The 15,114-nt window shown below is 42.5% G+C and overlaps 1 protein-coding gene across 3 annotated transcripts in view; it reads right to left on the bottom strand.

The window, feature by feature from the left end:
- vps13b (vacuolar protein sorting 13 homolog B) overlaps nt 1–15,114 on the bottom strand; it is a 387,717-nt gene that overhangs the window by 304,404 nt on the left and 68,199 nt on the right. For all 3 annotated transcript variants that reach the window (XM_083918688.1, XM_083918687.1, XM_083918689.1), the window contains exon 16: nt 12,886–13,010. In XM_083918688.1, coding sequence (XP_083774814.1) covers nt 12,886–13,010 — 125 coding nt within the window. The remainder of the gene's footprint in view (nt 1–12,885; nt 13,011–15,114) is intronic.

Genomic DNA, 15,114 nt, shown 5'->3' with positions numbered 1-15,114 from the left:
CCTGAGTCAGAGTCGAGAGTACCATACCAGCTGTGGTGCTCTTTGCCTTGACTGTTTCCTCTGTGTACATGCTCAAATGTGAACATAAAGCAGAGACAGAAAATTATTTTTAGTCATTAAAATGAATGATTGAAATCTAAAAGGGAGTAGACTGAACAGAGGGCACTCACACAATATTGTTTGTTAACTCTTAACAAGGCTGAGAGCCATCTAGTAACATTCTTTGCCATTCCTAGCATACAGTACCACTACCTAAGCCAAACCTTCCATTTAAACAGCCTCTGGGTAACCCCAAGTCTATACGAAACCCTTCTCAAATTATAATAGCTGAGATCCATTTGGACTACTGGTTCTCAGGCTAATCAGCTTCCTGGTCTGCTCTGACTGTGGTCACAACTATATTTAGACAGTACAGCTGGGGCTCCAGCTAACAGGCTGTGATTGCTGGTTTACAGAGGCGAGACCACACACACAAAAATGCACATACCTGTACAGACACAAATAAGCTTGTGTTGCCAACACATATGCTGTCACACAAGCGCATGTCTGTACACACCTATCCATGCATACGTAAACCAATAACAACAGGTTGGTCAGCCAGAGCACGATCAGCGGCAGTAATGAGGCCACAGCTCACAAGAGGTCTGCGGCTTTGACAACCTGTAAGTACAAAAATTATAAAACTAGCTGCCAATAGCAAAGTCTGAAAAGGTTGCGCGCGTAAACTACGTTAAGCATCTATAATTGTGACAGAGTACTTATTCTGCAAACTGAGCAAAAAAACAAAAAGACAAGAAATATAAAATCCAAACCCTGCAGAAAACATGGAAAAGCAGGGGAAAGAGCAAGTATGGACAAGAGAAGGATCGAGACCACAAACTTGCAGGTCATATGTTATTCTCCTGGTAAAATAATATCTAACATGGGGAGTCTCATTAAAAAAGCCATTTGGAAAAGCTCCAGTACAAACTCAGGGATAGCAGAACTAGTAGGTTGTTGCTTTGTACTTTCACAGAAAAAAATAAATGTAGCCTAATTAAAGACGGCTGGCTGGGGTATGTGGATGTATGGATATACAATTAGGTGAGTGTGTGTTGTGTACATTTAGATGTCCAGTAATGTGTTGAAATTTGTATATGTTGGCATTAGTGCAGATGTTCTGACTGAGGACGCTACTACTGAAAAAGCAAGTGTGAAGCAAACTAGAAAGCTTTGACTGCAGGGCCAAATGTGGTCATCAAATTCTTTTTTTTTTTTAAGATCAGAGCAGCTGGTCCTAATGGTTTACACAGTGTCCCAGAATACAAGTTTGAAATCTGCGCACAGTTTCCAGAATGTTCATTTTGCTATTACTCATATCCTGTACAGTACAAAAAATCAGTTTCCTCACCCCTTCCAAAATACAGCAAGACAGACAGCTGTGGGGGCTGGGAGGTCAGGAAGAGATGTGGAGCAAGGTGTCTGCTCCGTCAATGGACCACAGAGAGAGAGCGAGGCATACTCACAAGAACACACTTCCCCCGACACAGGTGGATTTTGTCTGTAATGGGAGCTTAAAGGGAAATTTCAAATTAATTGGCACAATGGAACACTAATAAACTGCTAAAGTTAGTAGAAGTACTCAAAAAGATAACATAGACTAGATCCATGGCAGTAAATACAACAAGATAGTCAATCATTTTGACTGGTTTTACAATGTGCTACTTTCTCTTGACTTAAACTTATCTCAGTCTACAGCACGGCCAATGTAATCCATTATGGGCTGACATATTTGTCTGATAGATACAACAGATAGCCACCGTCTTGGGACCAGGGATACGTTATCTGAAGTTTCTACAAATCATTCACTGTCACACCCTACCTTAATTACCAATACAAACATTCCCCAACTCAAACAGTTAGTCAGATCCTCTACTGCTATTGTTTTCCAATTTCAAGAGCTTCTTTGGAGGGAATCAGACTAAAAATGGAGGGAAGGAAAGACTGACAGCTTGTACCTTCTTTTTTCTCCTTTCTTTGTGGTGTGGATTGATTTAGAGTATTGCAGAATTCCCCATCTCTCCAAGCCAAGGTCACTGACCCCTCTTGAAAATAACCAGAGTGAGTTATGGGCTGCTCTCAAGTCCCCCTCTTTTATCTTACTACAAAAGACTCACTACAGTGTCTTGCAAAGTCTCCAAATGAACATTATAAATCATACAAGCACTTCACTCTGAACAACAACACCTAAGTGGCCAACTTGGGGGATGGGAACATTTTACTACCTGGATGTCAACTGGGTTAAATGGCTGGCATTTAATTTTTTTTTTTTCTTAAATACCAACGAAGAAAAACCAAGTAAACATTTGTCAGGTCAGCAGAATTATAACAAAAATAATAAAATGGCACCTCTAACTCATTTATTATGCTGTATGTCATCCTTTGCAATTTCCCATAATGTTCTTTCAAGTCATTTGTTTCCTTGACTGCACATGGTCTATGTCACTGGCTTGATGGGAAATGTAACTAGAGCTGCAGCTACGCTCTGATATAGAAAATGTAACAAGTGCTGTTTTCAGCAGCAGCCACAAATGACTCAGAGCGATCATTACGACTTGTCTCAAGTGTCCTTTCAATCCAGCTGAATTCAGAAAATGCCACTTGAGCAGGTAAAGAAGAAAAGTGATCAATAAACAGGATTTTCAAAATTTGGTTTAAGTAATGTTAAAGCAATATTTCAAGCACACAGTGAGATTACATGTGACAATTTACAAGTGACATTTTGACAAATCAAAACAGATTATAATCCGCATTTATTTTATTGTGAAAGCATCACAGTAACTGGCAGCCATCTTTTATAGATGCAATATATTGTAATTAGGCCCATATCGCGTCATATGATTCATATTTCTTTGTTTACCTTCAGGTACTGTATTAAATTCCCATTATATCCTGTTCACTGTGTTTTTCTTTGTTACGCAATCTAGTCTCATGTTGATTTTTCACTGTGATTCTGATGGTTCTGAAGTGATTACAATTAAATTTGACCTCTTAACCACAATCTATAATGACATCCACTCCTTAACCTCATCAAACTCTTTAAAGGCTGTGCTTGATCTGGGTATGAGTTAGGAGGAGGCAGAGACTGTATTTGTGGCCACAGCTCAGAGTTTTGTGGTCCCCCAGGGTCAAAGGTTTTCCATGTGTGCATTTCTCAATCATCAGCCCTGAACAGCCCAAACTCTTCATAGAAAGAAACACTCCATTCTTACAAACGCGCGCGCGCACGCACGCACGCACGCACGCACGCACGCACGCACACGCGCACACACACACACACACACACACACACACACACACACACACACACACACACACACACACACACACACACACACACACACACACACACACACACACACACACACACACACACACACACACACACACACACACACACACACACACACACACACACACACACACACACACACACACACACACACACACACACACACACACACACCCACACCCACCCTCCTCTTCCCTCCCATCTGGAGCACCCCTGACCAAAACACACACATATATGCTCACAACGTCACACACACAGATACACATGCACTGAGATCCATTCTCAGGAGAGGGCTTCATTACACAGGGATTACTAAAAGAAATGTTTTAATCAAGTTGTGCAGACAGCTGCAGACTGCAGGGCGAGAAAACGGCAATGACGTGGTTCATCAGGCGTTAAAGGAAAACACATCAAGAGGCCTGTGTGTGTGTGTGTGTGTGTGCGTGTGTGTGTGTGTGTGTGTGTAATGGTGTGTCAATGTGTGCGTGGAGCTTCCTGCCTCTGTCCAACATGTCCAGCTGTGGAGGACATGCGGTTCCTTATAAGGACACAAAGAGATAGGAGACCTGTGTCCAGGGACTACAGAATATATCACATTTATACTTTCAGATTTTGCTGCAGACTTTTGTAAGTCCCGTTGTCATAACAACAAATGCAGCAGTCAACGGAAGCGCCGGCTGTCCTTTATTTTGGTCCAAATTAGTTTTCCTCAGTATTAGTCTCAAGGCCTTTGACCTTCATGCAGATGGTCATTGAAAACAAGAATACAGATTCCAGTGAGTTTCCCTGAGTCTGGTTAAATAAAGATGAGATTTGCTTTAGGTTGATAACACCAGTGTTTCCTGAACCTCATTACAAACTGTAGATGTTTCCTTAAGCAGTGAAAATTGGATGGACTTGTATCTGGGAAGCGACGAAGCAGTTCAGAGGCCTGGCGGGGAGGAGAGGACAGTGGAATGCACACCACAGTAGATGATAATCCACTCAGAGGTGATAATCCATCTACCCTTCCCTATTTCCCACTGTTTTCCCTCCCTCCAGCTTTAATTCCTCAGATGACCAATTGAGGCATTAATAGAGTCTTTCAGTCAATTGAAAACATCTACAGCTGCTCCTAAATTCACTATCTTGGCTCTGGCCTATACATCCGTATACATCTTGTGGTATAGTGAAAATTCAATAGATATTCTTGGATTGCTATTGCCTCTTGAGAACATTACAGCCTATAATACACACCTTTTGGGGCTGAGTTAAAACATGTGTTGATTTAAGCTACCAAATGACACTTGTAATCATAAGGGCAAGTATACAGCTTCCCGAGCAAAGAGACTTTTCTGTAGCGTTGAGCATTTCGTGGAAGCTTCCATCAGAATAGAGACGTCAATCACTGAGAGCCCAAGCCTTGCATTCGCTGATGTAATTTCCTTAATACAAGGCCCCTCAATACATCCATTGATCTCTGTCAGCCATGAAACCAAATAAAACTGTCCGACACCAGATGTAGAGGAAAATAAAATCCTTACCACAAAGTGGGCAAAATAGTTTATAGACTGTGCCACATGAAATATGATGTTTTACCTTGCAGCTTACAATCCTTTGCACTCCTGTATTTCAGAGTGAAAAGTGGAACACTATTACATCATATGCCATTCCAGGCTTTTAATGCACACCTGTTAATACATAAAGCCTACTGTACTTGTTGCAGTGTGTACCTACGCCCCTTCAGCTTCATCATGTAAAAACTTTTTCTTTTTGAAAACATTCCCATGTTGCTTCAGGAACAGTGAAGGGCCTAGTTCATGCATTGCCTTTTTCAACTAAATGAAATCCCTGCTGCTCTTAAGGCCTCCGAACCACAACTCAAAGCTGAGCATGACCACAGCAACCACACGTTGATTTAAGGTCATTCAATTATCCTTCACCATAACAGCGAACAGTAACTTTAACCCTGCCTTCACAAACCTCTCAGTTGAGACCTTGATGAGTAATACAAGTGATTACTTCATTATAAAATCAACACTGATCAAACTCTGGTTGAGGGGCACAACGCTTGATGCAGAAGCTGTGTATGTGACATCATTCACAAGATCTATGTCATAAGTCATATAAATGTATACTCAGAGCACAGAAATGGACTTTTCCATTCAACAGCAACTCCCAAATCAGTCTCCATCGTCCAAAATGATTAATTCAATTCAACTTGTTAATGACAGTGCCTGCCAAAATGGCTAGTCGACAAATGTAACAGCCACAGTTCTCACCACTGAATGCTGTTCATGTGCATTTGCTAAATTTGACTTGGATCTCTATGACTCTCTACTGAAGGACACAGAAAACATTTGTCCTCTTGTTCTTGGCTGTGCTTGGAGACATAGACCAGGAGCAGCTTGCTATGACTAACTATGAACAGGAGTAATGAGGCATTACAATCACACCAGAAGCCTCATGCCTCAGATGCCTCAAGCAGCCTTCATAAATCACAACATGAGCTAATCTAGAGTCTAGACTACAGGTCCAGACATAGTAACAGACTTCTCAACTTCACATAAAAAAAATCTACAGGTAGTGCTAAAAACTGGACTAGCCATTGACAATGTAATAGAGTTAGATCAATAATTAGATATCAAGGGACAACCAACATTCTTCTCTATTCAGAAACATTTGCAAGACAAGTCAGCTTTTTGTGGCTATATAACATGCACCTGTAATGCCACATGCCTTAAGAAATGATCCCCTCAGAAATAGCTGAGCGAGAAACAGGGGCTGCTAAAAACGCCACATAAAAGCTGGCATGGGGCTGAATTATGACCTGCAATACGACGGGCCACACTAGGCTGCTGCTGGTTTGTTGGTCGGATGGTTGGTGGGCCCCGGCCTTGGCCTGCCTCCATATGTTGCTGCTGTCAGGTGGCCCTGCATAAGGAATATTATATGGTGTGAGCGTAAAAGTGTGTGTGTGTGTGTGTGTGTGTGTGTGTGTGTGAGAGGGATATCGATGCAGGTGGCACTTCTAACATCCCCTCCTTACTGCCAACCCCCTACCCTCCCCTTTTTTTGCAGGCACAGATTTTATCTGGGATAACAGGTTTAGCAGCCAGACCAATTGAGACTCTCTGTAGAGTTCCTGTGAAGTTGGCGGCCACATACATTGCCTTTCATTAGGGATAAGTACAGCCTGATGCCTCTCAGCTGCACTTTAATTCACTGGTAGTGAAAGTTAATTTCAGAGGATTTTGGCTTTTTGCTAACCAAATAACTGCCCAGTTAGTGCACAGCAGGGTACCAAGATGGGAGACTGGGACTTCAGCATTTTACAATAGTAACCATTGTTTACTAGCCCTACTCCCTTCCAATGTGTTTTTTTTAATATCAGAAAAAAACTCAGCTATGTCAATTTGTATGGAGTTACACTGAAGACCCTTTTCTTTATGATTTATTTAAGTTTTAATTTTTTATTTACATGTTTATTTGACTGGGACCACATATATTTCAATACTTGAAATCTGATGCATTATACAGAGATACATCTAAACTATTATTTCTATCCTCAGCCCCTGGGCATGTTATTATTGTTTAATATCAAACTATTCTAAAATTGTACCTTCATCGTAATATTAACATGTGAGATGTACGTATCGCAAAACACAGCTTGAACTGTGATTAATGGTATATTTCCATATGCCATGTATTAGGACACTGCATGTCAACATATCTGGCCAACCAGATGGAACCATACTGCACAAGTTCCCCGAATGTACAAGCAACGTTCTGACTAAGGTCAAGCACAAAGAGGTGTTTTAAGCTAGGGTACCGTAATGGCGGAAGGGGGGAGAGACAAGCGTGGAGGGAAACGTTAACGACAAAGGATTACTCGTGGCTGAAAGAACAGCTGGTCTGTTATTTGGGAGTATCTTGGATACAGGAGAGATGACGTGTTACAAACCTAAGTACTATGCTGAACACTTTGCAACTAGCAGAGGAAACACGACTACTCTTCATTGCAACCTATCACAATATTTTTGTGCGCAAAATATTAGGACACAAAAGCCTTTTGACTGCTTTAATCACATGGCTGTAAATGAACAGGTAACTAATGTCATTACATCATAACGTAGCTACAACAATGTAGTATGATTTTCAAAATTGCCCATTTTAGGACGTACTTTATGTGATCTGATGCTGTTTTTTTTTTTTTTTTAAACTACTTCTCAGTCTCTGTCTGCCCCTTCTTTATAAATGTCCCTCCACACACCCAACCCAAGATCTAGTGACAGTGATAGAGTGGACCTCAGCTTACTGTTTAACAACAGCTAACACTCACTTTCAGTTATATATTAGCCAGTGTGATGTGTAGACACAATGTCACAAGGTGTCAGCCAAGAGTATCAACTTTATGATAGTTAGAACAACCAAATGGCACATGCCACATCTCCACACAGACAACATGGCCAGGAGGTTAAAACATTACAATTGAGCTGAGGTGCCCTTACAAGGGAATTTTAGGGAATGTTGGTTGCACCAGCCACCACCACCACCCTAGACTACTAGCCTTGAAATGTATTGCCCAATTTCAACCAGGGCTGAACAAAAAATTGCATTTGCGATAATATTGCGATACGATAAAAAGCATTTTCCAACCGCAAGGGGCGCGATTACACGGCTCACATGATACGCGAGCGGAGCACTTGGTTCCAATAACAAGCCTCAGGTCAGTGTGAGCAGGCCCTTCAGTCATGCTGCACTTTCACCTGCTGCGCAATGGCCTCAAGCACGACAGAAGAGTCGGAAAATGATACAGCAGAGACTTTAGTCTTGAAGAGGAAAAGCAGGTCAGTTGTGTGGAACTACTTTGGTTTTAAAGAAGACAGTGCTGTGCAGCGTTAGGTAGAGCTATTATGCAGAACATGTACCGTTGCTACTTAACAGGGCAACACTACAAACCGGTATCAGCATTTAAAAAACAGTTGTATGGCTAAAATGCCAAGCACCAGTGCACCAGGGAAGCCAACTTGTTATATCAGGTAAGATTGTTTTGTTTCTGCCATTGAACTCTACGGCATATGACATCACCGATTGTACTTCCCTGCTCCGTGGGAGACTAATCTAAAGCTACCTTTTACATTGGTAATGGAAAAAGCTGATCCAATAATCTGCATAAGAAACTGGAGTCAGCAGCTCTTTTTCTCAGACCACTGTCTGTCTCTCTCCTGTGCCTTCACTAAGGTCTCAGGCTTCCCACTTTCTTCCATATTTCCTAAAAACATCAAAAGCTTGTACAGCTCTACACAATGTTCACTCAGAGAATAGAGCATCTTGAAAAGGGATGTTATTGGAGTTACATCAGCGCTGAGGAGCAGTCACAAAACAAATATCAATAAGGCTAATTACCACCTGGTGGAGTGCATCTTTTGACTCTACTTCTGACACAGTGTGCCACTCTTGGCCTCAGCTTTCACCTTTAGAAGAGGAACTGTATGTCACCCACATACTGTGATCATATGTAATCTTTAATACATTTGTGTTGGTAAAAATGGTGTGAGTTTTTCATGGGAATCCCAATACTCAAACACACTGAGAGTAAAGTCAGCTGAAATTAAATCAGCTTTTCATTTCACTGTTTATCCCAGGCCACTATTTTTTCATCCACGTCCACACACAGAGAAAACTCAACTGAGTACATCCGCACAATAGGAAACAAACTCATTACTTTCCCCCGATTACCATTGCCAGTTGTCACTCAGCATCCTCTTTTTGTCTCTTCTATTTCTTCTAACCACTGTTTCTACTTCTGTCAAACCTGTTCATCATCATTCTTCCAGAAGAAAACTGTCAGGTTGTGTTTATTGGATTTTGACTGTAGCGTCACATAGGTCAGGAAGCAAGGCAGCCATACCTCCAGCTTCGATTGAAAGGGTCAAATATGAGTCACTTCAAGCTTGAAATGTCAGGTTCAGAACTCATAACTCTGCACATTACATGCAGTCCCATTATCATATGCAGGAAAGAGATGACAGTGAAACCAAAAGGCAACTGTTAGAAAATGCTAGAAGTGCTTCGAACCTGTCAAAGTGTCGGAAACATCAAACTCAATTTAAATTGGGGGTGAGAGAGATGGGTCGAAGTGGAAATAATCCTGTAAAAAGACAGCAGAATTATCTTCAGTATTATGTTTACCTACTTTGAGGTATGATCGCATTGCCATCACATAGTCTAGAAAGACTAATGGCTATGCTGTTCAAATCATATGAAGGACTTCTAGACATGTACATACTGTATTCATCAAAGGCTTGCTTACAACAAAGAATAACAGAGCACTTTCTTAGCCTGTCAAGGAGACTCTGAGAGGTTGTCAGTGTTATTTCTAAGGGCTGGTCCAGGCTGAGAGAAAAGCCACAGGAGGGCATTGATCTGGAAGGCTCTCTGGAGATGAGAAACATCGAGTGAATGTCAGAAAGAAAAAATAACATCCGTTTGACATCTGAATCCACTATTTGAGGCAGGCAGGGCAGAAACAGGGGGGTGGAGATCAAACAGCCAGCTAGCAGTCTCTTATTGGGAGCAGAGAGCACAGGGAATCAGGTTCTGTCTACAGGCACACTCACAACACTGAATGAGGGCCTTGTGGTTCCCTATGTGGCCGGCTAACCGCTGTACAGTAGATACAATGTTTGCCTGGAGAAGAAGTCAGGAAAATTCAAAACCATCTGCAGGTCTTTGACATGTTTAAATCGAAACTAATGGGGGGAAATCGATTCCCAAGCTAGTGCTCTCGCACAGGTTTCCTGCTTTAACAGGCACTTTGACTGCAAGGTGTGAGAGAGAGGGCACAGGGTGTGTGTGTGTGTGTGTGTGTGTGTGTGTGTGTGTGTGTGTGTGTGTGTGTGTGTGCGTGCGTGCGTGCGTGCGTGTTTTTGCATCAAGGGTTTTCCAGATGATTATTACTTAACACACAGTGATGGAGTGAATTCATTTTTCAACAAATCTCTTTATTTCAAAGACAAAAAGATTTTAACTTGTTTTACTATAAACCAGACGTGTTAGACAGTTGTTAATGTGGGCTGAGGAGACAGGACATAAGCTGCTTATTCATTCTTAACAGGGCCCTACTTTAATAAAAAATGAGCCCAATAAGGCCATTTATTCATGTTCGATTTATAGTCAAAGTTCATCACTATAAAATATATAAAAGTAAAGCAAGGCCCCATGAAGTTTAATACCACAAACACAAACACACACACACACACACACACACACACACACACACACACACACACACACACACACACACACACACACACACACACACACACACACACACACACACACACACACACACACACACACACACACACACACACACACACACACACACACACACACACACACACACACACACTTTTAGCCCTCAGAGTGAAGTGAATTTTCCTGTAACCTCACAACTTTTGTATTGTTTCGGCTGACCATCCACCTTTCTCATCCCTCTTCCCTGCAGATCCACAAAACTGCCCACTTACACTTTTCCCAACATCCTCTCTTCCTCTCTATTCATCTTCCACCTTCTTGACTTGTCTTCTCTTCTCTCCATTCCATCTTCAATTGGCTGTCTAAAATCTCAATACTGGGGTGCTTATAGGTGTAGTTTATCTCCTTATTCTCTTCCAGTGTCTTGTATTTTGACTGCTATAAAACTTAAATGCTATAGATTAATTTCTTGCCCATCTCTTTCAAATCTCCCATTTGTCCAACTGTTCCACCTCCAATCTCAGTCGTATTCCTCTACTTTCCCTTCTTGTCCTCTCTTCAACTCTCTGGGGGATATCCCCAATGAGTCATCCTGTCTGGTACAAGAGGAGGAGTATAGCAATATGTTTTTTCATCTCCTTAGACAGTGTTGTCTTATTTTCCTCTCCTTGTGTTTCAAACCATCTGAGAAATTGTTGTAGTTGTTACCCAGTGACTCTGTTTTTCTGTTTTCCCCACCGACCGCTGAAGAAGTGGCTCATCCATCACTTTAAATACCCTCTGATGCACTGCCTGCAAAAAAGGCTGCAATCCTCTTCATAAAGTACAATACATGGGCCTAACCACACATAAACACACTCACATACACACACTGTACTGTATACTGTACAGACAAGCAAGCATGCATATTAACACTTCCAAGGATGCAAACATAGGATGTTGACACCCACACTTTCCAAAATCGGCAAAAAGCACTTCATGTACGGTGGAGATCAAAATTAGAGAACAAAGTATTAATCATTTTTATTAAGTCAGTTCAATTTGGAGGAGGAAGTGTCATGGTTTGGGGATGTTCTCTGCAGCAGGAGTTGGGCCTCTTGTACAGCTACATGGCAGGGTGAATGCAAATGTTTATGTGAACCTCCTTCAGCAACATGCAACACCTTCACTGCAATTGTTTCCAAATCTTCCTGCAATTTTCATGTAAAACAATGTCCCCTGTCTCACTAAAAAACAGGTTAATCAGTTCCTTGAAGCTAAGAATATTGAAACAATGAAATGCCAAGAGTCCAGATCTAAACCCCACAGAGAATCTCTGGAAAAATCCTTGGTGACAAAGTAATGTGTAAGAAACCCACTCCAGTTAGTGAACTGTGGAAGAGACTGAGTCAGAATGGACAAAGATCAAACCAGAGCAGTGTGAGAAGCTAGTGATGTCCTGTGGGTGCAGAAGTGCTGAAGTCATTCAAAGCTGTGGCCTCTACAGCTTTTTGTTCTTTTTTGAATCCTACGGAAGAAAACATTGTGGAAATATTCTCTTCTGACAGAAAGGTTACTGTTCTCTCATTTTGATCACTGTTTTTATCACTAAATAAAGGTTTTTGTTGAAGTGCCTCGGTTATTTAAAAAAAACATGCTAGGACAGCAGTGGTATAGCCACATAGGATATTCTATCAAATTCTGAACAGAAAACAACAACAGTATTCCTCCACTGTATGTTTTGAAGATGGATGTATAGACTGTATGTTTGCCTCCCTCACTTTGGTATGCATCTTTGCTGGGTTAAACTGATGGGTGGTTGTTACCATCCACAGGTGCTTGTAAAATATAAAACACCCTGCCATTTATTGTAGTTGGCTTAGTCCCTTTAGCCATCACGCAGCCAACATTCACAATGACGAGTACATTACATATGCAGTGTCTACTTTGAAGAATGTGTTGACCATAATCACCTTGAGCTGCCATAATTAACTCAATAAATACATTAAATTGTACAACGCCAAACCTGGATCTAACAAAACAGGTCCTGTGATGTTTTTACTTGAACCAAACACCTAGAAACCATTTCAAGGAGGATCAAAATGTTTTCTGCTATGGCAGTACCATTTTTACACTGTGTGGCATACATGCAATTGAATCACATGCAGAGGAGTAGACTTGGCACTAGCAAAGAACAGCACTAAATGTTGGTTGAGACAAACAGACAGATAAAACATTTTGAGACACAGTGTAATTTTTGTTGGGATAAAAAAAATAGGTCCTGCTTCTTCTAATCAAATTTCCACCCATATTTATATATTACAAGTGCTCACCAGTATGCAGGCATCTGAATCAGCTTCCCATAGAGTGCAGTGCTGAAGGAAGGGATGATGCTGATGAGAGGAAGGAAACCCCCTGTACTGTCCTGGCATGTCAAGCCTGCCTGGAACCCAAACACCTGGGAGGAGAGACAGAAAGAAAGGGAGTGTGAAAGATGGCAGGAGGGATAACGGGGAAGGAGAAGAGAAGACACAGAAATGCATATGCAGTAATGTACAGATCAAACCAGTAAGTGCTTTTACACTATGGTCGACTACCCTACACATGTTTACCGGTTTATGAGGTGCAATGTAGCGTAAGCCTTCATGACCGCTGTCCTTTCATCTCAGCGCTACGTCTCAGTGCTACCGTCTCAGCGCTACCGTCTCAGCGCGTCAAATACCGGCATGCCGGGAGACTTGCTCAACACGCTCCCTGTAGGCGCGTTGCCATGCTCCATTTACGCTCTTCTTCGTGGGTTTCTGAAACAGCTCGCTAAGCTCCGCTCCGCTGTTGTTCTCAAACGTTTCTGTCTGGTTAAATCACCACATCAATGTCTGTCTCTACTCTGAAAAAAGAAAAGTTGACACAGAAAACCGTCAGTTCACCAGAGAAGTTTTTGTTTCTGTCTCTGTGAAGCCTGTGTTTACTCTGCCGCCATATCTGAGTGTAAAGAGGAGAAGTTAATAAAAAATCATGCTACTCTGCATTTATGTTACCTTCATTTATGTCAGTCCAGTTTTTGATGAATAAACTAATGTTTCATATGTACTTGTCAGCCTGGTAAAGTAACTAGTAACTGAAGTAATCAGATAAAAGTAGAACATTTTCACTGATTTGTAGAGGAGAAGAAAAATAAAGTAGCATGTCAATAAAATACTCAAGTAAAGGACAAGAGCCTCAAACTTTACTTTAGTCCAATAATTGAGTGAAAACCTCTGGTTCACAGGTTTGTTCAAGGATTGTTTTTTGAAAAACTTGTTGCACTTTGAGGCCTATGACTTATATTTACATTGATAGAATAAAGACAATATATGTACTCCTATGTCGCTGCATTGTTTTTACAATATCCATTAATCTCATCTCATCTCATCTTCATCCGCTTATCCGGGGTTGGGTTGCGGGGGCAGCAGCTTTAGCAGGGGACCCCAAACTTCCCTTTCTCGGGACGTGCCTGGAACACCTGGGGGCATCCTTACTAGATGCCCGAACCACCACAACTGGCTCCTTTCAACGCAAAGGAGCAGCGGCTCTACTCCGAGCTCCTCACGGATGGCTGAACTTCTCACCCTATCTCTAAGGGAGACTCCAGCCATCCTCCTGAGAAAACCCATTTCGGCCGCTTGTACCCGCAACCTCGTTCTTTCGGTCATGAGCCAGCTTTCATGACCATAGGTGAGGGTAGGAACGAAGATTGACCGGTAGATCGAGAGCTTTGCCTTCCGGCTCAGCTCTCTTTTCGTCACAACGGTGCGGTAGAGCGACTGCATCACCGCCCCCCGCTGCTCCGATTCTCCGGCCAACTGATCCTCATCCCAGCTGTTTCACACTCGACTGCGAATCGATCCAGTGAGTGTTGAAGGTCACTGACCGACGATGCCATCAGGACCACATCGTCTGCAAAAAGCAGAGACGAGATCCTCAGCCCACCGAACTGCAACCCCTCCCCACCACGACTACGCCTCGATATCCTGTTCCTGAAAATCACGAACAGGATTGGTGACAAAGCACACCCCTGGCAGAGGCCAACCCCCACCGGGAACGAATCTGACTTACTGCCGAGAATCCGGACAAAGCTCTTGCTTTGGGTGTACAGAGATTGGATGGCCCACAGAAGTGACCCCCTCACCCCTTACTCCCACAGCACCTCCCACAGTATCTCCTGAGGGATCCGGTCATATGCCTTCTCCAGATCCACAAAACACATGTAGACTGGATGGGCATACTCCCAAGCCCCCTCAAGGATCCTTGCAAGAGTGAACAGCTGGTCCGTTGTTCCACGTCCAGGACGGAATCCACATTGTCTCTCTTCAATCTGAGGTTCGACTATAAGACGAACCCTCCTTTCCAGTACCTTGGAGTAGACTTTACCAGGGAGGCTGAGTAGTGTGATACCCCTGTAATTGGCACACACCCTCTGGTCCCCCTTTTTAAACAGAGGAACCACCACCCCAGTCTGCCACTCCCTTGGCACTGTCCCAGACTTCCACGCAATGTTGAAGAGACGTGTCAACCAAGACAGC

This window comes from Echiichthys vipera (assembly GCF_963691815.1).
Source record: "Echiichthys vipera genome assembly, chromosome: 8".
Taxonomy (NCBI): Eukaryota; Metazoa; Chordata; class Actinopteri; order Perciformes; family Trachinidae; genus Echiichthys; species Echiichthys vipera.
Note: the sequence above shows the minus strand (reverse complement) of the source record. Positions and strands in the feature narration are given on the sequence as shown.